Source organism: Lissotriton vulgaris, chromosome 5 (genome assembly GCF_964263255.1).
Source record: "Lissotriton vulgaris chromosome 5, aLisVul1.2, whole genome shotgun sequence".
Classification (NCBI taxonomy): Eukaryota; Metazoa; Chordata; class Amphibia; order Caudata; family Salamandridae; genus Lissotriton; species Lissotriton vulgaris.
The window spans coordinates 1417839431-1417864183 of NC_141693.1; the positions used below are offsets into that span (position 1 = coordinate 1417839431).

General features: G+C 47.8%; 1 protein-coding gene across 1 annotated transcript in view; it reads left to right on the forward strand.

Annotated features, from left to right (window-relative positions):
* The window catches only part of DDX20 (DEAD-box helicase 20), a 302908-nt gene that overhangs the window by 190241 nt on the left and 87914 nt on the right, over positions 1-24753 (forward strand). Inside the window, exon 7 of the mRNA XM_086923351.1 lies at positions 2749-2807. Within this exon, the coding sequence (XP_086779477.1) occupies positions 2749-2807 (59 nt within the window). The remainder of the gene's footprint in view (positions 1-2748; positions 2808-24753) is intronic.

The window sequence follows — 24753 nt, forward strand, 5'->3', positions numbered from 1 at the left end:
GGCAGCACGTCCCTCCCTTCCCTTTCCGATATCTGTCCAGAGGACCATCCCCGGGGGTCCAGCTTTTTCTTTTTAATTTTTTGTTGTATAAAAGGGAGAAGGGGGGCTGAGTGGCAGAGCCTCAAGCCCCCGTGGTCCCTGCCGGCTCCCCGCCTACTGAGGGGGCCGGCACTTCTTAGACACAGAGAGACTTGCTAACATGCAGCTCCCTCTCTGTGAAAGCAATTGTGCTTCGCTTTGAGCAAACAAGAGCAAAATGCTCTTGCTTGCTCAAAGCGGAGCACTGTTTTCTATGGCTTGGCGGGAGTGGAAAAGCTTGCGCCAAGCGTTAGTAAACATCTATCTATCCTGGGAGAGTGGGTGCCCTGGGACATAGCTGGAGCTGGCCCTGGGGTTTGGCGGTCCCTTGGACGATCATTGGCTCTAGGAGGGGGACCCGGGGAGGTGGCCTTCCCCGCGGCTCCAGGGGGTGCAGGAGGGCCCCCACATTTCTATGTTAATTGCCCCGGGGAAGTGGTGGTCCCAGTCTGCGGGGTGCCGCACGCCCCCCCCATCTTTGTTATAGTTCATATCACCCCCCCCCCTCCCCCTCCCCCCCATACCATTAAATATGCCCCCGGGACTTGCCCAGCTGGGTGCTTTTTTAAACCCAAGAGCAGGAGCCAGTGCTTTTATAAAAAAAAAAATTTTTTTTTAATTTTAACTGCAAATTCGCTTTTTTGTGTGGTGGGGTCAAAACCATGGCTTGGGGGTCAGGGTATTCGTATTAGCCCCTTTTCTTTATTCTCACTTTTTTTTGGGACTCTGACTCGGTCCCTAGATAGCTGCCAGCACTTTCTTGTTGTAGTGTTGGCAGGTGATCAGAGCTGTGCATTTCCCTGCATGAGCTCGTCTTTTTCGCAAAGGCTTTGTGACCACAGATTTCCCTATAATTTTCAACTTAAAATTCTCAAACTGCTGAATGCATTTGCACCAAATAACAAAAAGCACAATCTGCATGATAGCATCTAACTTTCTGCCCAAAAAAGTCTCCTGCACAACAAGTCTTACTATGACATTTGTTTTGAAAAATGTAGTGAAGATTTGTCAAATGATGACAAAAATATTGGCAAGTGAAAAAATATATTCTATATCCCCTACTGGCGGTCGCCTGTAGGTAGTTGGAGTTGAGACCTAATTTCCAGAGAAAAAGCATTTTGTGACTTGGCTATAACTTTGGCGTCTTTTGACTAATTTGCATTAAATTTTCCCAGAAAGGTGGGTCAGGGGTACTATTGTTATGGAAGGTTTGGGGGTGATCCGAGCAGTGGGGATCAAGTATTTGAGGTGCGAAATAAGGTTGCGTTTGTAATGCTAATATTCCATAGGAACCTTTAGCCACACCTACAGCCTGAATCGCTGAACAGATTTACACCAAATTTGGCAGGGAGGTAAATGTTGGTTCAAGGAAGTGCCTTTTGCTTATTTGGTGTAAGTCCGTTCAGTAGTTGTTGAGAAATGTATAAATATATGTATATATATCTATCTCATTCTCTCTCTAGAGGAACACCAGAAGTGACAGACTGGCATAGTGCAACGGAGACCGATGAGCGAGTTTGAGTATGATCTGCAAGAATAGCGATATTCCAAACTAGGGCTTTCTTGAAGATCCCACTGGTAAAGATATGAGAGACCATATAGAAAGCTATGGATATGTCAAGTAGGATCAGTGCCTTCCTCGAGATAGTAAAATGCACAGTTTCTGTACCATAGCTGCAGCGAGAAAAAAAAACCAGACTGCAAGCCATGAAGAAGGTTATTGTCTTCGAGAAAGGCAGATAGCTCTGTATTGAGTGCTTTCTCCAGAATTTTGGCAAGAAAACGAAGGAGAGAAATGGGCTGGTAATTAAGATGGACATAATTGTCAGCTGAAGGTGTTTTTAGACTTTAGGAATAACTAACTGAAGCTAGTCTCCTTATTTATTTGCCATAATAATATGTAGCCTGAGGTACTTGACACCAGGAAAGGATATGTCGTCCACTCTGAGCTTTTTTTCTGTGCTGTAGGATAAAAATGAAGGCTAGATCATGTCCTGTGGACTTCCAGATTGTCAAGTGCCCTAGTGAAAAAACAGAGAGAAGACCAGAAAAAGCTCAATTAAGCCTAGTGGGCATAGTTTTCCTGCTATAGAAGTACTTTTGTCTTTACAGTGTTCACTCAATCCACTAAGCTCTGATTGCTGCAAGTCAAATGGGGTTATAACCAACAAGGTATACTTGGAGATGGAAATCCTCTCATGCCTGAATGAGAAATGGACAGATAACGTTTTGTATCAGTTTTTGTATTTTTATAGCAATACACTGCTTTTTCTGTTACAAACAGCAGGATAACACCGACGTCAAGATGTGTGTTATAAGCCTCTGGATAAGTTGATGCCCCACAACAGTGTTTTCCTTGTCCCCCTCTTAACGAGTCCTATTAAACGAGTAGCTAGAAGTGTTACTAGGGCTGAGACTGCAGACCGAACAGGAAAGATTAAAATGAATACGTGATCATATGTGACATCAGTGCCTTCTATTGACACACAAGCAAAAGAAGAACATGTGAACTGTGCATATGCAAGGCCTGTGACTGAAGTAATAAATACTGAAGGAGTTATATCACTTGTGAAACCAGATAGTATTCGTAGAGGTTGCTGTCGGCACGGTTTCAACAAAAAGCATCATCTTTAAAAATGTTCATCTTTCATTTTTATTTCCTCCTTTTAGGGCTCAGCATCTGGCTGATATCCTTACCTCGAAAGGATTTCCTGCTGTGTGTATATCTGGTAAGGATGTTTTCAAGACATTTGGGTAGTTTCATTTGTCAGTAGCCTTGTTTGAAAATGGGTTTTGTATTCAAATTCTGTAATGCATAAAAAATGCTTTATTGCTTGTGGTGTTTAGGTCTCATTACAGTGTTAATTGTCCATTCCATGTGTCTCCAACCAGTCATTCACGAGCTACCAGTAGCTCACAGACACCTGAAGAGTAGATCATAGCAGCGAGTTCATTTTTAAATAAGCACAGGGTCAAATTTGCTTTTAAAGTTAAGGGAAGGCTGTGTTTATTTTACATTATGATCTTCAGGCTGTGACAGCAGGACCTGATATTAAGCTGTGCTGGAGTCACATTTAGGACCCATGGCACAGAGGAGAAGAACTGAAGCACTGAGGTATTTAAATCTTAAATAAAAGTCCTTGTCAACTCTATATTGGAGCATGAGAACAAAATGGTGTTTCTGAATGCTTTTAAATGAGAAAAAATTCAAATGAAAAAGTTACTTAATGATTAAAGTCGAAAAAGATATTTCTATTAAACACTGACTCAATGTTTTCCTCCACCTTGTATTGAGCCAAATACGTTGTTAATATTTTATAAAGCATGTTTCTTCACTTTAAATTCCTCCTGTAATCTGCACAACTGTATTTTTTTAAAATAAATATGGCACAGTGTCTACCGGCTGCTGGGATCAAGATACCTGCTGTTTGATGCAACACTTTGAAATGAGAGGAAATTTAAATGAGGAGTTTTATAAAATATATATATAAAGTTAACATTAACTCTTCAGTCTAGTTTTCTCCCATTTCAAAGTGTGGCATTTACACACAGCAGGCATCTTGCTTACAGATACTGGTAGACACTGTTTCATATTTATAACAAAAATGCAGCTATTTTTTAGAAGGGGGATATTTAAAGTGCGGAAAAATGTTCCATATTCTGAACATTTTGAGCAGAATATTTTTCTGCACTTTAAATTTCTCCCATTAAAAAAATGGTTGTCAGTTTGTGTTATAGATGTGTTAGTGCCACATATGGTGAAAGGTATGTCCTTTGCCACAAATACATACAACCCACTCTCATTCATCTATTCATACACGCACATGTTCATACATCCCCCAAAGACCACGCTCTCACTGGCACATGTGGTAGCCCTGTCATAGTCAAATTATCTTGTTCAAACACTAGTCTTTTGGCTTTTTGGACATTAGGGTTAGATTTTATAAAACTGTCCATTTACAGCAAGTGGCTTGAGCTTCAGTAGCTCACAGTGACTTTCACTAAAGTAGCCCTCACTACAGAAAAGGTTTGAGACCCGTGGTCTATTCTGAGGGTTTTAGTCTTCAGAACATCCACAAGTATGCAGAGGTTTGCAGAGAGAATGGGCTTTGGTTCAAATTTCTGCAGCCAGTGGTTTGCTGTTGCCTTTAAGTTGAGGATGTTGTATTGTCCCTTTTGTTAGTTAAGTATGGTAATTTCTGTTCCCGTTATAATTTGTGATGAGCTCAAGTAGTTATTTTGTTCAACTGCAGATGCAGCATGACTATTAGCTTGAAAATGAGACTACAGTTTGTATTCTTTGATGTATTTACTTTGCTGGCACAACATTTTAATTGCTGGTTCATGGCTTTACTGGTTAGATGTCTAAGCTATTCATAAACGAGCATATGCAAAGCCAATAGGTCTCAGCAATTTGATTCATTGTCCATGTTAATGTCTTTTAGCCATGCTTTATGGAGTGGATGGAGTGGAGTTGATGGAGTGGAGTGGATGTATGTGGTGTGGAGTGGAATTGTGCGACATGGATTGTAATTATGTAGCATGAAGTGGAATGAGGTGGAGTAGATTTGTGTGTTGTTGTATTGTGTGGCATGTAATTACGAGAGGTTTAAATGTGTTGTGTATACGCGGCGTGGCCAAGGACGAGCCTCTGTGTAGCTCCTGGTGACCTGCAATAAATCTGCCATATATTGCAACTGAATCTTCCAAAAAACAGCAAATTAACGACCGGACCAGACGCTGCACCTGCGGAGCTAGTGGCTTCGAGGAATCCTGTTGCCTACGTGCAGAAATCGGCCGTGGAAAGTTTGCTGGCGCGAAACCCCTTCACTAAGATGGCGGCCGGACACGTCCCTACGGCCCGAGAGTAGCTCTACCCCGGAATCGGAGCCTGTCGCCTCTGGTGTCTCTACTCACCCGAGCCTCGAGAGACGGGCCCTGCTGACTGCGGTGAGGCCCCCGCCCCCCCTGTGGAGTGTTGTCGAGGGTGACGAGACTAGCGGTGGCTGCGGAGGTCGGGTGAGCCCCCGGCTGTGACCTGGCGCCTTGCTTGAGCGCTGCTTCGGGACGCGCGGAGGCTGAGGGAGAGCCGCCACCGAAGAAAGAGTTAAGACGGGCGGCCCGAAGGAGGCGAAGGGGCGGGGACGCCCAGTGGACCTGCCGGTAGGCCCTCCTCGTCTGGCGGCCAGACATCACCTACGCCGCTGAGACCCGCTCCGGTGAGGTGCGACGTGGACCGGAGAGAGCTCCTTGGGGGGTGGCGGCCCCCTGGCTGGGGGCTCCGGCATCCAGAGTCGATGGTCCAAGGGACGCCTGCGACGGTCGGTGAGTGATCAGCGGCCTGCCCCCCTTCGGCATTGATGGAGACCTGGCTCTGGCCCCTGTACGTGACCTCGGGGAATCCTGGCCTGGGGCACCATAGACTGGCTGAGATTGCCGGGCGTGAGGCATGCTGAAGGGGAAGGCCCCCCCGCGCACAGACCCGGTCTACTCCACCTCAGGGGCTATCCTACGGCAGTGATTGCGGGTCCAGAGCCCCAACCGCCCTGCGAACCCCCCCAGGGTTGAGCGGTCAACCTCAAGGGACACGCCTGAGGGGGCACACTCGGTGCCTGTCGGCCCCCACTAAGAGCCTGTGGGCCGCCGCTGCTGACAAGGGGTGCCCCCCACTGAAACTATAAGTGCTGGACTTCCTGGAGGCCTTCCGGTCACTACTGGCATCCGGAGTGGGAGCTCGCCACCGGCTGTGAGATCTGGCGAGTGGTGCGGCATCACCGCCTGGACATGAGAGGCACACGATTGCCGACTCGGTCCTCCATCCTCGCCGCCCGCCCTGCTCCTCCGCCCGAGTTGGCCCGCTGGACCGGACGAGATATGGGCGAGCTCCCCCTCTAAGGCCATCCTGACCAGTGTTGGGAGACGAGATGGGGAAGAGAGATCCGGTGGCGAAAACGGTGCGGCAGGAAACTATCGATAGCTATGCCACGACCCGTGCGCAGAAGGAGACGATCCCGGCGGCTCCTGGCTCGCGCACTGACACCGCCATGCTTTTGAAGGAGATCCAAGCCTTTAGGACGGATATACAGGACTCTAAAGCAGCATTAGAGGTCAAAATAGGCAAGGTGGGCTCAGAAGTCCTCTTGCTGCGCCAAGACTTTCGGAATTTGAACGAGAGGGTAACTACTGCGGAGACCCGAATCGGCGAAGCAGAGGATTCCCTCACCACCCTCCAGAAGGACATGGCTGAACTACAAGCATCACACAGGCAACTGCTGTGGAGGGTGGACGATGCGGAAAATACGGCAAGACGCAACAACCTGCGCTTCGTGGGCTTTAGAGAGGGCATCGAGGGGACGAATGTAGCGGCCTTCTTACACTCCTGGCTAACATCAACTTTCCCACAGGCCCAATTTTCGAACTGTTTTGCCATCGAAAGGGCGTACATGGCCCTGCTGGTGAAACCGCCGCAGGGAGCGTGACCGCGCACGATCATTGCACGCTTTCTCAATTTTGCGGACAGAGACCTCATCCTAAGAGAAGCCAGAAAAAAGGGTGAACTTCGATTGGATAACGTGCATATCATGATCTTCCCGGATTACAGTTCGGGATGTACAGAAACGACGACGCTCCTATGACTCAGTGAAAGCAAAATTGCGGGATCTAAACATTTCATACATGCTGCTCTTCCCGGCGAAATTGAAAGTACTTTTCAAAGGCAAGTCCCACTTTTTTAATCGTCCGGAGGAGGCCTGGCACAGGTTAGAAGAACGCCCACTGCTGCGGGAGGCCGAGGAGGAAGGCCGCAGACTGCGACCCGAAATGGCGGCTGCCAATTTCCGGAGGAGCCCGCCTAGGTCGCAGAGGTCCCAGAATCCGCGGACCAGAAGGCATTCGCATACGACTCCATACCCTGATCACTCCGCGATGGGTCGAGGGGGACAGAACCTTACGACGCCAGAGAAGGGAGATGTGATACTGGGATCCAGGTTCAGCTGCCTGGTCAATCACACAGACACAGAGGCGGAGGACGAGCGAAGTGGCCGTATGTCAGATGGGGAGGAACTGACGGAACAATCCCTACATCCTCTGGTCACAGCAATCCGAGAGCTGGAGCAAGGAGCGACTGGCACATTGGACGACCAGGACATTGAAACACAGGATTCCCACTCCTAAGGAAGAATAGAACTGATATCCGAAACTGCAGCTCATCGTTATGGGGGCACGCAAGTTACAAGCACTTTCCTTCCTGTTTTGGCACGTCCCACTGCTGTTGGTTTATTAGTTCTACTGTCGGCCCACACAGCACAGGGAGACCTGTCCTACTGTTAGCTTGGCAATCGAGACACGGAAGGCCTTGTGGGCAGTTCAGATAGAGCCTTAGGGATAGCATAGTTAGGGTTTCCACTGGGAGGGCGATAGACCTTTACCACCTGAAAGTCCTGTAAGTTACCTGTTCCACGGATGGGATGGACGGTAGGAAAAGGTGGGGAGGGGGGAGGATGGGGTTGAGGGTTTCCGCAAAGTTCTGTTGGGGGGGAAATGGTTGGGGAGGAGGGTGAGACAATCAGTTGAATGCAGTCATGTGCCTTGGTGCGCCACACTTTTTTCAAACAACATTGGTCCCATGCATGCAGGAGAGTTGAAAGCGAATAAAATATAGACAGAGTCAATCTATATTAAGAGAGACATGTCCAGCCGGACAGTGGTCTTTCATAGTTGACTCAATTTTTATGTAGTTCTATCACACAGAGTACCTTCCACAGGTCAACCAGTGTGGAACACAAGCCTGTGCCCAGCACTTACAGAGCGGGTACAGAGGGTGGATATAGAGAGCAAAGAAGGTTAAGCTTGGTGGCTCTGTCTGGCAAGAAACCCGTCTGATCCAAGTGTATGAGGTCTGGAATCACGACCTCAGTTGGAGCGCCAAGATAGTCGCCAGGGGTTTTACCTCCGTGTTCAGGAGGGAGATGGGGCGGTCAAATATTTGTACCCCCTACAGAACGAATATTATCCGATTCCAGCAATGATGCTGCCCAGGATCCACTCTGATCTGAGACCTTTTCTTTGGTTAGGTAAGCAACCTAAAATAGCATTGACTACTCTCCAGAGGCACCAATACAGTGGAGGGATTGCGCTTCCTAATTTAGAAGCCTATTACTGGGCGGAACACATGACCCTGATTAATGATTGGCTGCATACTCAGGCAGACCATCCCACCAAAGCCCTAGAACTACACAAACTGTCCTTGCACAATTTACTGTACTATCTGTATGGAGCCTGGACGGGGACCGCTCATCCTTGCGACTGTTATTACACTACTTGCATGGAACAAGGCCACAAAACGCACGAGCTGGGAGAAGAAACCCACCCGACAGACACCGCTATGGCACTGCAGATGGTTAATGGAATTACATAAACGTAAGGGCTTCCAAAGATGGGATGACATTGGTATCTCCACCATAGGGGATGTGATTGCTAGGGGGGGAACTGAAATCCTTTCTGGCCCTGAAGTCGGAGTTTGGGCTCCAACACTCACCGCTCTTCAAATACACGCAGCTGCGCCATGCTTGGCAAGCACAAAACATCCACCTAACTGGGCTCCCGGAGTATGCACCACTCGAGGGTCGGCTTCTACAGGAACAGATCCAGGGAAAGGCAGTATCTTTCACATTTAAAACCTTAACCAACAACATGCTAGGAGACCTGGCGAAACTCCGACAGACATGGGAAGAGGAGGTGGGAGACTTGGACGACCTAGACTGGGACATAGTACTGATGCATCCCCGAGAGGTGGCGATTAAGTCTCCGCTGCGCCTCATCCAATTTAATGTACTCCACAGAACCTATTACGATAGGGTGAGACTCCATAGAATGGGTAAACTAGATGACACTAAATGCCTCCGATGTCGCCGAGACGACGGAGACTTCTATCACATTATGTGCACATGCGACTTGATACAAAATTATTGGACCCACATCTTCACGGAACTGAGAGAGATATCGGGGGTCCCCAGCAGAGCCCAAGCTGGCTCTGTTGGGAATGACTAATGACGTGGACCAACCACGCCCTCTCGTAACCTTCTTGGTACTGGCTTTGGTGGTAGCTAAAAGAGACATAGCGAAACACTGGGGGTCACCGGCACCGCCGGAAATAGAGGAATGGAGAAGAGGGTTGGATCTTTATATGGCAGCCGAGAGAGTGACTTATAAAGCTAGGGTGTAGCAGGGTTTCCGTTCTCCCACAGAACTGTGCATAGAGATCTAGAACCTTAGTGAGTTAGGATGATCCAAAAACTCATCTCAGTGTCAGAAATCTAGTTACCTAGCTAGCTACAGTGTCTCATGGATCATTATGGAATGATACATGTATTAGACAAACCAGAACATGATCTTTAGAATACCTCAGGAGTCGTGGAACACATGAACACTCTTTCGTTCTATAATCATTTCAAACCAAAACTGAGAGTCAAAGAACACAAGTGCAAGTTTGAAATATTTATTATTCAATGCAAAGTTCTCAAACGCAGTATCTTGTATAATACCAAAATGCAGATTATAAAAATCAGAGTCAGCAGCATAGTCACTAATCCATAGTAAGCAAAAGGTGCTAGCATGTTATAATGCAATTTCTATAGAAATCTATATCACCTATATTTCGCGCACCCTATCTAGCATATTATATTATATCTAAGAAGGTCTCATTCGGGCTTTAGCAGGGCGACCCCATACCTCTCAATGTCAGTAGGAGCAGTTCACATCAGCATCTACCAGTTCTCTTCATGCGCAGCACCAAGTGTCTGCGTTCATTCCGTGTAACTCTATCTTAAACCCGCGTAGAGCCCAAAATGTTGGCATCAACATTATTTGTGTTATGTCTAATGTCTAATGTGGTGCGAGGATCAGACTTCCCAGCAACCTTGTGTTAGGTTAATCTTAGAGTGTGCAGCTCTCAGTGTGCAGACAGTTGTACCAAGTGTACAAGGCAAAGCTGATAGCTTAGGAATAACATATTATTCTCAAATAAAACACCTCACCACTTCTAGGCTGAAAGCTACAACAACAAGTACGTGTCGTGTGCAAAACTGAAGCCTGAAGGAAAAACGGCTGTTTAAACATGTAATACACTCATGCTAACTTAACGCAATATATGTAATGAAGTATCCATATGACACCCCCCCATTGGTCCGAGCACCGCCAATCATAAGGGAAAAGGCAATACTAAATCAGATACACAATTTGAAAGCAAAATTCAATAGTCTTGAGCCAAAATAAGCTAAAAATATGTATGAATGAATATGTATGAATGAATATGTATGAATGCCTACAGTGGCATCAAATCTAAAAAATATCAAAAGTCTTGAACCAAAAGTCTTCCGCCCGGTTCAAAAAATTATGAAATGTATGACCAGGTCGCTTCCATTCAAATGTTTGTAAGAGAAAAAACCAAGGCACTCATCCGATATCCAAAGTCATGTGCCACTTAGACGTTATCTCCAGCAACCTCACGTGAGCGAACTCTCCATCAGCTGAACATAGTCCATCCCTCCAATTCAGCGAGGGGAAAGTCATATTTCACAACAAAGCATTCCTTCCAGGCATTTCACGATTGGAAAGTATATGCAAAGAAAGTTGCAACAGCCTCCAGTATGAAATCACTGCCATCATCCGAAAATAGTTCAGCCATCCAATTTAGCAATGGGAAAGAACATACGTGCTCTTCCAGCATCGGATCCTCTTGCAACGTCAGAGGACAACTCGGTGGGTTCACCAGAACGCTGTGTGTCAGAAAGGCATTCGCCGCTGCAGAGATCTCCCATTGGCCCAGAACTCCATTTATCGCTGCCAAGGCCATAACTCTCTCGCCAGAACAGATCAGCTCGTGAGCCACAACGGGACGCATTAGCTGATCAAAATCGACGTCAGGAGCAGTCCTCAAGCATAGGCACAAATCAATGGCCCAATCGAACTCGCAGTTTAGGCAGTGAAACACAGGTTGGACACACGTGAAGTCGGTGAACCGAAATGACAATCTATAGGCCGTGCTTAATGCTGCAAGCGGCAAAGTTCCATAGTAATTGAGCATCCGATTACGGCACAGTGTCAGGAGGCGTTGAACGGCGTCTTGCGCAGGATGGGCATCCATGTTTTATGAAGTAAAACACCAACAGAAAGCCTGCGGCCACAGCCAGCAACACAGGTATTCCACCAAACAAACTCCCAAAAATAGTGTGGAAAAACGTGGGAATGATACCAAAAACTTTTTCAAACGTAGTCACGAGTCCACTGCTTACTAGTTTAAAAAAATGCGCCAGCCCAGTCGTTGAAGAAGCATTAAAAATCTGGTGTACCAGCTCGCAGAAATGAAATGGCAAATCAGTGTTTAAAAGCGCCTGCACCTCTGTGCGGGTGTTAGCTATGTGAAGGACATAAGTTTCCCGGGCCGAACTCAGGGTCACTTGTTTTTGAGACAAAAGAGCCCTTATTCTGCTTAAACCATTGAATTTCGCTTCCAAGGTTGGGATCCGAGGCCAGATGGAGACATCTGAAGAGCCATGCGTGGGTGGGTATAGAACGTTCTTGCAGCACACTACACGCTCTGATACAGTAACTATATAAGCCACACCAATTAATAAACCACAACATAATTCATTGTTTAAAAGCAAATAACTACCATTAGCTAATAATGTAAATGTGGGCACTACTGCTGGAACTGGCGTGCCTTTTAAAACACATGCTAAATTTGGGCGGTCCTGATTACAAGAACCGTGTAACTGAATGTGTCTGCATATTAATGAATGGTCAGGTGACTGTGTGCATTCCTCACCATTAAGATTCACTTCTTTTCCATCTTTCAGACATCTGTATGTGTATGGTAATGACCAAGCCTCATGTAGGAATGCATTGCCTAGTGGCTCATATCGTCCTATAGCAATATACCGCATACAGTTAGTAAATTTATATAAGGGAAATGGTAATGTAATTAAACCATGAATAAGCCACGTGGCAGTGGTGGTTTCAGCAACAGAAAAAGGTAAGGATTCTAGCTTCTCAATATGTAACATAGAAAACGATGCATCACGCATTGAAAGCATGCGTTGTTTATCAGTAAGATTAAAAGGGGCAAAAAGTGATGAAACGTTCAACGAGGTCCAGGGAACTCGACCAGCCTTAATTGTCTGTAGAGTCCAGGCAAACTGCATTACAGAACGTAATTGATTTTGACCATGGTATAACGTGGACACTTCATCCGTAGGATCTGGACCAGGTGGCGCCACTATCATGGTTTGGATGGGGGGCTGTGAGGGAGGTGAGTTTTTTAGTATTAGGCTATAAGACTAAGTGAGCACCTCCAGGAAGGTACTACGGCACATCGATCTTAAGGACACTGAACGAGTATGATATAAATATAACAGCGCTGCCCGATTGTGGAAGGGTCGGTGTGGGAGTAGGGGGTTGAGTACTGCTAATTACATGACTCTACTGTTAAGTTCTGAAAAAATGCAAATCATTTTTTTTTTTAAATGTGTTGTGTAATGCAGTGTGTTGTGTAATTATGTGAGACTTAATTGTGTGGTGTTGTGTTGAATCATGTGGAGTTGAATCGTTGTTGAATCGTTGTTGACTTCACCGGTCTGCTTGAGCAGTGATCTCTGCTCGGTTTAGATTGCTGCTGGCAGCATATTTACGACATTGTTTATTTTAAATGTGCATTATCATGAGAGGCAGAATAAAGTTGTTGTATACCTCGTGCTAAACAATGGCAGATGCATCTTGTGTGCAGTGATGCCCTATAAATTAAGAGTATCTGCAGCCATTAAAGAAGAAATTACCTTCATCTTCGGTTTCCTGTCCAGAAACGGTGTGTGGGGGGGTTAAAGAAATACAGGTGTGGGCAGCTCACCTCAAGGTGATCAACCAGTGGATACATGGACCACAAGATGACCCGGCATATTTAGCAGACAGACGTCAGCTAGGCACTAACACCCTTCTGGCCCCACTCTACAACAAATGACTGACGGCAAAACTGAGGGCCCAACTAAACACACTGTAACGCTATGGCATAAAGCCCAAACACGACTGCTATGGGAGGGTGTGATTACACGACTTACACCCTTGTGGGACTCCAAGACCCTGGGTAATCTGAGGCACAGTAAAGGCTTTGATCAGTGGGACAGCATCGGAATTTCCAGTGTGGGTGATATGTGGACGAAGGATGGGGTGGTTTCATTTTAGACCCTGAGGGAACAATACGAGCTGGACATTAATGAAACATACCGATACATACAGATTCGACACGCATTAATGACCGCAATAGAGCCAGGTACTAATGTCCCGGAGTCGGCTCCGCTGGAGGATCGACTACTCACAGACTACATGGAAGCCAGCGCTACTTCCCTCACTTACCGTAAACTGATAAACAACCTACCTGACCCGTTGCAGAAACTGAAAGAGACATGGGAGGACGAGATAGGGGAGTTAGATGAGACGAATTGGAATGCTGCTCTGGCGTCACCGAAAGAAGCCGGTATCTCGGCGAGATTGCGGCTAGTACAATTTAAAATACTACACCGAGTATACTATACACGCACTACTCTACATAAAATCCAAAGAGCAGACCACCTGTACTGCCTGAGACACTGCGGAGAAGAAGGCACATTGTTCCATACCCTATGGTCTTGCCCCAGCATGGTAGATTACTGGCGGCGGGTAACTCGCACTGTCGCCAAGACTTTACAAATCCCAATCACGCCTGACCCCAGGGTTTGTTTGTTGAATGTATGGGGCTCAAATAACTTGACACCACACAGAAGGCAATGGGTGGTCATTGGAATGATGTTGGCAAAGCGAGACATAGCGCAAAAATGGGGGGCATCGGAACCACCGACCCTAGCTCAGTGGTGCAGAAACATGGACATGCTTATGATGGTGGAGAGGGCGGTATATCAACAAAGAGCTAACCCACGTAAATGGAACAAAATATGGTCACCTTGGAACACATATAGGGGGGATCTGTGCGAGCCACTGCCTGAGGAGGAAGACGTAGACAGTTCAGGGGAGGAAGATGAAATGGAGTAGGGGTGGGAAGGGAGGTGGGAAAGTGCAATGGCAGGGAAGGCCCCAAGATTTCCCGTGCCCTCCTGGCTGGGATAATAGGCATGCGAACTGTGGAGTACAAGGCCTTAAAACGCTGTACTGTTTCTAATTAGCAAAGCAATGTTTAAATTGACCGGTGCCAAATATCCAATCAATGACCTTTAAAGTTGAAAGTTACATAAAATAAAAATGGAAAAAGTTGCGCTAGCGGTCGGTTGTAGCTGAATGTTGATGCTGCACCGACGAATATATACTCCTGCGAATATGATTGTATGGATGCAACAATAAAAACAAATAAAAAAAAAAAGAAATACAAGTGAGGACCGTGAGTGAGGAGGGGGATACAGAGTGAAAGAGGCAACAGTTGCAATGTAACCCTAATCAAAATGAATCAAATCCATAAAGAAAAGCACAATTGCTTTGATTTAAGGCCCCCAAACATATTACGTTAAGGGGGCCCCAACCAAAGTGTGTGGTTCAAAACTAATAAAAATGTAAACCAGATCTACACCAAAAAAATATGATTAGAACTGGAAATAGTAATCCTAATATGACCTAGGGCAATAGCAGAATACATAATATACACTATGACCCCCGCTTGCATTGGGGCAGATTCCGCTACCATGTAGTAGAAGTAGGGCCATGTGTGGAATTATGTGACAATGGAGTACCAAATTAGGCAGCAGGGTTAAATTATGTGACCAGCAACTGTAAATTATGTGGCATATTCTGTGGCAGTATTGTCTGTTTTTAAGACCCCTACTTATTGGTATCAGTTTAACACCGTAATATATCAATCAGCAACTGAAACCAAGGCAGTTAACCTTTGCCAAAAAGTCTGTCACAGCATGCCATTTCATTTGGCGATTCTTCAAGTACTTTGTAAGCCATTTGAGTTGCATTTTTTTTCATGAAAGCTGCAAATCGTGTACCTGCATGAGGATAATGTGGCAAATTCTTAATTATGCAAAACATCAAGAAACACAATTCCTGTGACCCTAAGTACAAGAAATAAAGTGCTTCATAAAGCTCTATGTTCGCTTTGTTTCTTTGTGTGGTTATACAACTCGGTGAGATCAAACTGCTGGGGATTTCCACATATTACAATAATGTAAGTGTGTATAACGTAAGTGTTTAAAAGGTATGCCATATTTTCCTAATTATTTCATCAAGCCCTCTTCCTCCGGCCCTCATCACATCTGGTTTGGGTGATCCACGCTCTACCATTCTGTTAAAAGTACAGTTCCTCGTGTTTAAACTACTCCTGCTGCAATAAAAATGTTCTCTTCAGCACAACGCTCTGCTGCTACTTAGAGCTACTAATGCGCTATCTCAGATTGGCGTATACTCTACTGTCGGGTCTTCTTGGACGACAGAGACGCAGCAGCGTGCAAGAGCGCTGAACATATACGCAGAGGACACCAAAGGGGGGCGAGGGCGTAGTTGAGGGGGTAGCGAACGTTGGATGGCCAGTTGTGTACAAAAATAGACCGGAAGAGGGCTGCGGTGGAGAGGGAGCTGCTGCAGTATACACAGAGGGGGAGAAGCGTACCTTGAGATGAGGGGGGGAGGTGAATCACGAGAGAACACTGCTCCAAAATGATACTGAGAAGGATAAGAACTAGGAGTGGAACTGTGTATTTTTTCAAATGAGGGAATCCACAATTGGAACACAGAGAATGCCCCATTTCTATTTGTGATTTTTTTTAGATTCAAGTGAAAGCAGTTAAGAAAATGAAAGCACTCAAGTTACGATGTGGGCATCTGGGGCGGTGGGGACCCTGCCCAGGAATGAATACTACTGCTGGGAGATGAAAGCAGGGAAAGGAGACGAGGGAAAACGAGGGGAGGGGGAGAAGAGGGACACATCTGAGGAAGACAGAGCTCGAAGGTGAGCTGCTATGAAATAACAATGTGGTGCCCGGGCAGCAGCATCTAAAAGGAAATTACCCAAGATATAAAGACACAGGGCCAGAGCACCCGCTTCAGTGAAGCTTGCAATATTCCAGCGGCTGCAGTGAGGGAGAGAACCCGGCCCAAGAGCCGCTCTGGGGTAGAGTATGTGGCCCCGAGCAGCCACTCTGGAAGAGAGAATGCAGCGCCTAAGCAGACAACTTACGCTAAATGAATGTGGCACCGAAAAAGTGCTAGGAAACAAGAATTGCTGTGCACAAGCATAGGCAGAGTGGATTTGCAGGGCCTCCAAGTAGGGGGTGAAAAAATACAATGAAGCTTAGTTAACACCTGTGAAGTACTCGGGTGCGGCTGGCAGCTCAAAAACGGTCTGTGTATAAGCCCAGGAAGCTGTCTCAGCCCGGGCTGACGCACAGGATGGGGGGAGGGGAGTTGAGCCCAATGGACGTTGGGCGCCTGCTGTGAGTGCATGGGAAGAATCAGATAATTTTATTTTTTAGATTTAACATTTTATTGAGAGAAAAACAACTGCAGAGTCGTCATACAATCAATCAGGTGAACAAAGCAGAATCAAATTTATCAGGCATATCCAAGAAACAATCACCCAAGGATCATCACGCCGTCCCGATACAACCTTATCTAGTGCCATGTCCACAGAGGGAGAGGCACAGTTCTCTCCTCTAAACGCGTTCCAATGTCCCCACTTTTTATCCCATTTCTTGGGGCACCCTCTGACTTTGTATACAGATTTCTCGGCTAGCATGCACCTATCCATTTCGGCCACCCATCCTACCAGGAGAGTCCTCTGGGGGGCGCCCCAATGCATTGCTATCGCGCGCTTCACCAACAGGAAGCCCAGAGCCGCCCACTGAAGCTCCACCTCCGTAAGGTCTGTGGCACCCCACACATTTAGAATCCCTCCCTATTGGAGACAGGGATGGGCTTCCTCACCGCCTCAGTCAATTTGCGAACCGCCCAGTCCCAAAACTGTTGGATAACTGGACATTCCCATAGGACATGATAAAAGGAGCCAGGGAGGCCGCAGCCGTGGAGACACATCTCATCAGGGCGTCTTCTCAACCTGGCCAGGAGTGGGGCAGGCATATATGTTCTGCGTAGAATTTTCAGTTGGATCAGTCTGAAACGGTCGTTTATCGTGGTTTCCCTGGGGGACATCAGTGCTGTCCTCCAGTCTTCCTTGTCTAAGTCACCCACGTCTCCCTCCCACTTATCCGAAGGGCCTGGAATGAGTTGGGCAGATTGTTGCACAGTTTGCGATAGGTACAGTATATGGCTTTCGTCTGGAGTGGTTCTGAGAGAAACCTATCCTCTAGGGGGGAGACCTCTGGAAGGAAAGAGAGATCCGGCACTGAGGTAGTGATAGCATGTGTTATTTGGATGTACCTGAATGCCTCGGAGTGAGCCAGGTCATGCTTCTGTTGAAGTTCGGGAAAAGTCAACAATTTACCTTTGTGGATCAAGTCCCCAAGGGTAGAGATGCCTATCGTGTCCCATCTGTCAAACCCCTTGAGGTGACAGAGGGAGCCCAGTTTGTGGGAGGCCCAGAGTGGGGTAGCCTTGGTGAATACGTCAGACCAACCAAAGCTCCTAGTAGCCCTGTGCCAGATAGCAATGGTTTGTGTCATGGGTCCCACGTAGCGGTTTCGGGGAAATTTTCCATAAAGGGCGCCTAGATATCCTTCACGTCCTGTCTGGTATCGCTCTAAATGATAGGCCGGGTTGGTAGGCGAGCCATGGAGCCAGGAGTTAGTGGCCACAAGTTGGGAGGCCCAATAATAGTCGCATGTTGGGCACGGCGATACCCCCGTCGTACCATCCCTGAGTCAGTTTATGCAGGGCAATTTGAGGTGCTTTACCATCCCACATGAGGAGTCGCAATTCACCATCTAGCGTACGGAAAAAGGAGTCAGCAACTGCGAATGGGCAATTTTGGGAGACATACAAAAAACGTGGGAGTTTTGAAAAGTGCCGCCCTGCCCGGGAGGGATAGGGGCAGCGTTACGCCAGTGGGAAACATCGCTGTGGAGCCGCTGAAGTGGGCCCCATAAGTTGTGATCATAAGAGTTTGGGATCTGGAGTTACAAATATACCCAGGTATTTGAAGCCGTCTTTGGCTATCGCGATAGTGAATTCTTTCGGGAGAACAGGTGAAGGACCATGGAGACAAAACAGGGCTGACTTGGACCAATTGATTGAGAAACCAGAGTATTTCCCAAAGTTCCTAATTACACGAAACAGGCTATTGATGGAGGATCTAGGGGAGGAAACATATACCAGGATGTCATCCGCATATGGGGAGATTTTATCAACTGTATCATCGTTCCATCTAACTCCTTTAATGGAGGCATCCGTATGGATCCAATGGGCCAGGGTTCCAGCGTGAGCGCAAATAAAAGAGGGGAGAGGGGACATCCCGGTCTTGTACCTATATGCAGCTGAAATCGTCTGGAGGTATGGGCGTTTACTCGTACCTGGCCCCACAAGTCTGTGTAAAGCAGTTTGACCCTCTTGATGTAATTCGGGCCAAAACCAAACCGCCTCAGGACCTCGAAGAGATAGGGCCATTCTATGGAGTCGAACGCTTAGGTGGCATCGAGGGACAGAATTGCGGCATCTTCTTGTTTAAAGGATTGTCTTCCCAGTACATTATGTAGTCTGCGAAGGTTCAGTGCCGTGTTCCTCCCTGGAAGGAATCCGGATTGATCATCTTGCACTAGGGAAGGGAGGACTGTGAGGAGTCTGGTCGCTAGGAGTTTGGCCAGAATCTTGACCTCTGTGTTAATGAGAGAGATTGGCCTATATGAGCCACATTCGGTGGCTGGCTTGTTAGGTTTATGGATGACTGCTATTGAGGCTAGTGGGAGACTGCCCCGTTCGAGGCTTTCCTCAAACATGGCCTTCAGATGCGGGATCACTTCTTGGGCCATCCCCTTAAGGAATTCTACGGGGACACCATTAGGTCCCATAGCCTTGCCCGAGTTAACAGCAAAGAGGGCGCTCGTAAGCTCCTCAGTCGTAATACCCGCGTCTAATTCTTCCCTATCGGGGTCGGAGATAGTGGGCAAATGCATTTCTTCCAGAAGGAGGCGGGATTCGTCTGCAGAATAGTATGCTCTAGAGGAGTAAACTTCCTCAAAGTAGTCCGCAAACGCCTCTGCGATGTCCAGAGGGTCTGTAATGCGCGAGGCATCGGGGGGGAAGTAGTAACGGAACCCATCTAGAGCCTTGTTCTCGGCGCTCCAGCCAGGAAAGCATTCTACCTGCCCTGTCTCCCAGCTAGTAGACCCGGTGGCGGGTTTGCAACAGTTTCGCCTGAGCCTTCTCCAAGGCCAGTGTCCTGTATTCTGCCTGTTTCAAACGAAGACGAGCAGCCGTCTCTTAGGACGGGGTAGTGGCAAAGTCAGATTCTAGGGTAAGCAACTCTGATTCCGTCCGAATCAGCAGCTCGGCCTGTTTGTGTTGGTAGCCCAATTTAAGAGCTAGCGCTCTCGCTTTGATAACGGCCTTACATGCTTCCAAGATCATAACAGCCGATTGGACCGAACCAAGGTTTTCGGCAAAATAATATTCAGTGTGTTCTAGAAGACTGTCTCTAATGTCAGGAATTTTCATGAGCCATGGGTTGATAACTATGGGGCCTCTGGTTACCTGTCTCTGATAAGTGGGTTGAACCGTGAGAGGAGAGTGATCCGAGATGCCTCGGGGAAGTCCGTTTGGATCGCGAAAAAGGCCCATGTCCGACATGTGGCTGAACAGGTAGTCAATACGGGACATACTATTTTGGGCGTAAGAGTAATGCGTGTAGTAGGAAGTGTCAGAGTAAGACGCCCGCCACAGGTCCTCTAACCCCATTGCTTGCGCAAAGTCCCTAAGGTCCGAACTCTGTTTATGGGAGCCCCGTTGGGGGTGTCTATCGACAGTGTCATCCATAGTCATATTAAAGTCTCCGCCGATAAGTAGAGTGCCCAGCGTTGGCGGGATATAGGCCTAGATAATGTTTAGGTGTCGCCCTTCCCATGTGGCTTCAGCCACTGCAATGCGGCCAAGGGGGTCAGCCCACGTCTTTGTGCAGGTAAGTGGAAGGTTCTTAAACAAGATACCGGTGCCGCGGGAGCCAGAGGTGAAACCGGCGTGCACCAATAACTTGTACCCCCCACGGTGGAGTGCCCGACATGTGTTGCCCATTAAGTGTGTCTCCTGGAGAAGCACCAGATCAGTTGCATGGCGTTTGAGGTATTGCAGCACCACTCCCCTCTTGATCGTACTACCAAGACCATTAACATTCCATGTCATGAGGGTAAGTGCCCTAATATGTGAGTGTGTCATGGTGGATAGAGTGGTAAAAGACGGGGGAGCAGAACAGCAGCTAGAGGCTGAGCCAATCGGGAGCAAGAAACAATATCCCTAAAGGACAGAATGGCAACTGAGGTCAGTCGGCGACGTCGATCATGCCCATCGGAGAGGAGGACTCTGCAAAGTTTGTGAAAAACAAAAGAAACTAAAGAAACCATCGAACCTGAATTTCTAGCCTGTGACAGGATCCATGGAACAAAGATAAAAAGAAGGAGCCACCAGGGTGCTGCGCCAAAGGAGCCGAGCTCCGAATGATGAAGTCTGGCGGCCGGGGAGTAGGCCGCAAAGCCGGGGTGTGCCCTGATTGGAGTACCTGAAGCAGGTGGCCACTCGCAACGCTCTCTCCGGTGCTTCGGCACGGCCCTCTAAAACGTGTAGCGCTGGTCCCAGCAGTTGGGAAGGGCGCTCAGCCACCTCCGGTGGCCCCCCGACGGCAGACTGCAGGTCCGATTCGTAAGGAGGGCTCCCGGAGTGTCGCTGTGTGGAGTCCGGCCGCGCTGTTAGGCCGCCATTTTACCCGGAGCCTTCGAGTAGGAGTCTCCTCCGCCGCCCAAACTGCCTCCGCTCCGACAAAGAGTTCTGTTTGGAGATACCAGGGCGCTCACCAGGAGCCAGTATCGATACTCCCCTTCTGCAGTGAGTCTTGTGCTCAGATGCGGATCAATTAGCTGGATATTCAGGCGAGGGTCCGGGAGCCGCACTAGCAGGCGACCATTCCCATCGGCTGTTGGCCACGCCCCTAGATAATTTTTGAGCATGGCGTATAATGCTGCAACATTCGTCTAGCGCTCCTAATGTGTGGTGGGACCGGTCACCCATTTCCAGAAATTAAAAAAGTAGTCCAGAAATAATGCCCTACAATGCCCGCTGTGCATGTTGAAAAGTAGTTGTGCGGTGCACTTGGGAGGGCTAAACATCAAAAGAGGCATGACCTATGCATGCCCTTGACAAATGGGGAAGTGGGTAAAATGTGGAGCGACCATGGTGCCAGCAAATGGACAGCCTATTGGGCAGACTTTAAGCCCAGATGATGATGCAGTATGTCTCAGTTTGAGACCAGCGCATGTGCGCCATCCAGAGCCAAGACCTAAAAAGGTACCATGGCAAACACCCTTGAGCAGTCCTGTGTTTTACTTTGCTGTTATGATAACATGTTATTGGATGATACCTTGGCCCCAACTTAAATGATACTAGTCCCCCAACCAGTCTAAGGCCTTTTTCGGACCTGGCCTCGCTGCCACTGCTCTACATGCCTCTGTGCCTTCTCTCACACTCTTTTTCCTCTTTCTCTCACTTTTTTCATTTACTTTTTGACTCTTTCTTTCACTCTTTGCCTTTGCTGAATAACTCTCTCTTACTCCTTTCCTTTGCGCCTCTTTCTGCACTTGTTTCCATTACTAGTGATTTCTTCTATTGCATTTTGCATTTGCTTTTGTCTCTTTTTTCACTAATTTCCATCATTTGTGAATCTTTCTCTCATGCTTTGTCTCTTTGTTTGCTTTGTGCCTCTTTCTCACACGTTTCCATCAATTGTGCCTCTTTTCTTTGTGCTTCTTTACTTGGGGGCTCAAAGTAAAGAGGCTCAATCTTAACCTAAGCCCCATAACCCCATCCTGTGCTTTTCCACCTCCTGCCTCCGTACACTTCTTACCTGCTCTCCTGTGTCTCTCTCGCATTTCCTTAGTCCCCCCACCTTCCTCTCTTCCTCCCCCCATGGACCTACTTAATAGTGGCTGCTATACGAGCGTGCAGCTGGTGCGCCTGTCTGGCCATGACCTGTGGTCGGATCAACTACTAATCCGCAGCATCTCTTGATGTACCACTCCTGGATGCCCCTCCTCATGAGGCTGCCACACCGGTAGGACATTTCTCTTGCTTCTGTTGTCACTTCACCTGCAGCAACTCCGCACCACACACTCCTCCTCACTCAAACTCCCACGTCACGGTCTCACAACCTCACCCCACCCAACACCACCACTGACCTTCAGCATACCCCCACATACATGCTCCTAAACACCCGCTCTCTCAAAAACACATTATTTTCTTCCTAACAGAAACCTGGATGAACATCACCTCCGCTCCATTCATTGCTGTGGCTGTCCAAGCAGGAAACAAAATTGCACACCAGGACCGCCTCCACAACCCAGTGGAGGTCTTGCCATCATCTACAAAGGCACCTTCTGTTATGTTCCCGAGTTATGCCCATGTAGCGAGGCAGTTTACTCCCTACATTGTCCTAGAAAAGTACATTTCAGCAGTGACCTTTTGCACACATTTGCATGCACAAAAATGTTTAATTAGTTTCTTTGAAACTACTTTGTTTCACACCTAGTTTTGTGTAACATTATCCTGATGCCTTGAACATCATGCATTAGGCCTCTATGCACTAGGTACAAAAGTCGTCCTTTCTACATCTACGTGGTGACCGCGCTATCCACCTATCCATAACATCACTAATCTAGCACACACATCGCGAAGGCTGCTTTTTATTATAAATAATAGGCATCTCGATAGGTTGGTAGAGGAGGCACTTCTGCTGACACCAAAGGCCCCTGGATGAGGAGAAATCACCATGCACCAGTCTGACATTCTGTGAGGGTGTCCAACTTGTGACCAAGACGGGATCCTTCACTCTCTCCCATCAGGTAATGGGGTTGGATATTCCCTAAGTGGGATTCGTGACTCTACACCTACACACACTCTAAGTACACTTATACTAGGGTCCGCATCGTAGGAGTACGTCACTTTACCAATATGCATATATGCCTGCATATATTCATTGCTTCAGCACCATGGTAGAAATGTATCTACTGTTTACTCTTTGGGTGCTTGTAATCTCCTTTATTTGCTTTTGTCTCCAAATCATTGCAGAACACGTATTTTATGCAAGAATAACGTTGGTTCAATAAATATGATTGAAAACGTCCCACTGTGTATTCTCTGTATATTTCTCTGAGAACAAGTGAGCACGAGAGACCTAGCTAAAGATTCTGTACTGTTTCCATTCCATGATTCCGGAGTAATCAGGGTTGTCATGTTCACTGGTTGCCAAAAACTGTTTGCTCCCTGTTAGGTTAGGTGGGCTTATAGGGGCACTATGAGTTGGCTGGTCTATAGGCCAGCATATCCTGCAGGGGTATCCAGAACCAGTCTAGGCACCAAGCCCTAAGTTTATGTTGTCCTAACAATGCGCAGGTCCTACAGATTAGTAGGAATCACACAACACGTCAAATGCACAACCACCACTGACTGAGATGCCTCTTTCATGGAATACGTGCACTTCACCAAGCAAACAGCACCATCTCATCTCAGACTTCATTGCCCTGCTTCACCATCACCTCCAAGAACTTCCTTCTCAGCGACTTCAGCTTTCATCTATTAGAACCCTCCTACCACTGCTCCTCTGACCTCCTTGAAAGTCTACAGAATCTGATAGACATCTAGCCGCAGATTCCTTAACTTAGAATTATTCCCAGGCATCAGAATGGATCTGGAAATTTTTTGCAGCAGTACCTCTGCGCGCCAGGGGACGGCACCACACGACCCCACCCTGTGACGTCAGCAAGTTCATATAAGTCCCTCCCGACGTGCTGACGTCCGTTTTCCTTCTTTTTCGCATGCAACGCAGATCTGGAGTCAGCTGTTCCTCTGGCCTGTTTTCAGGCCCCTTTGACTCTTTGCATCTGGATCAGTGTGCGATGCCTTCGGGCTTTAAGGCATGTGCCTCCTGTTCGCAGCAATTGTCCGCGACGGACCCACACCTCATCTGCATGTGGTGCCTGGGCGAACACCACGACTCGACTGATCGCGATGCCTGCCAACAGCTCAAGCCGAAGTCCTGGCAGTAGCGTCGGATGAAGCTGCTTTCCGCTCGCCTGTCCCGGTCGGAGTCGTCATGGCCTACGGCCTCCTCTTCGGTGGCAGATCCTGGTAGCAGAGGGTTCCTTTTGCGTTGTTATTGCCGTCTGGTTCCCGTGTGCGTCGCTCGCCCATCCTTGGTAAGTCTTTACACCTGTTGCCGAGGTCATCAACCTCCCTTCCTCCTGTTGTAGGGGGCTCTAGTTCCTGAACTTCTCCGGACGTGCATCCCAAGAGTCTGCCCTCCACTATCTGCCATTTCTAAGCGAGGGGGCGACTCTGACCCAAATGGCGGCTTATGCCGCGGCCCTGCAGGCCTCCCTTGGGTCCTCTCCTCTCCCTAGGGCGTCCTCGGACCCCCGCTGCTTGCGGGGTCTCTGGTGGACTCGTCAGTGGATTCGCCCCCGGCGCAGACTGAGCACCTTGCCCCAGGGG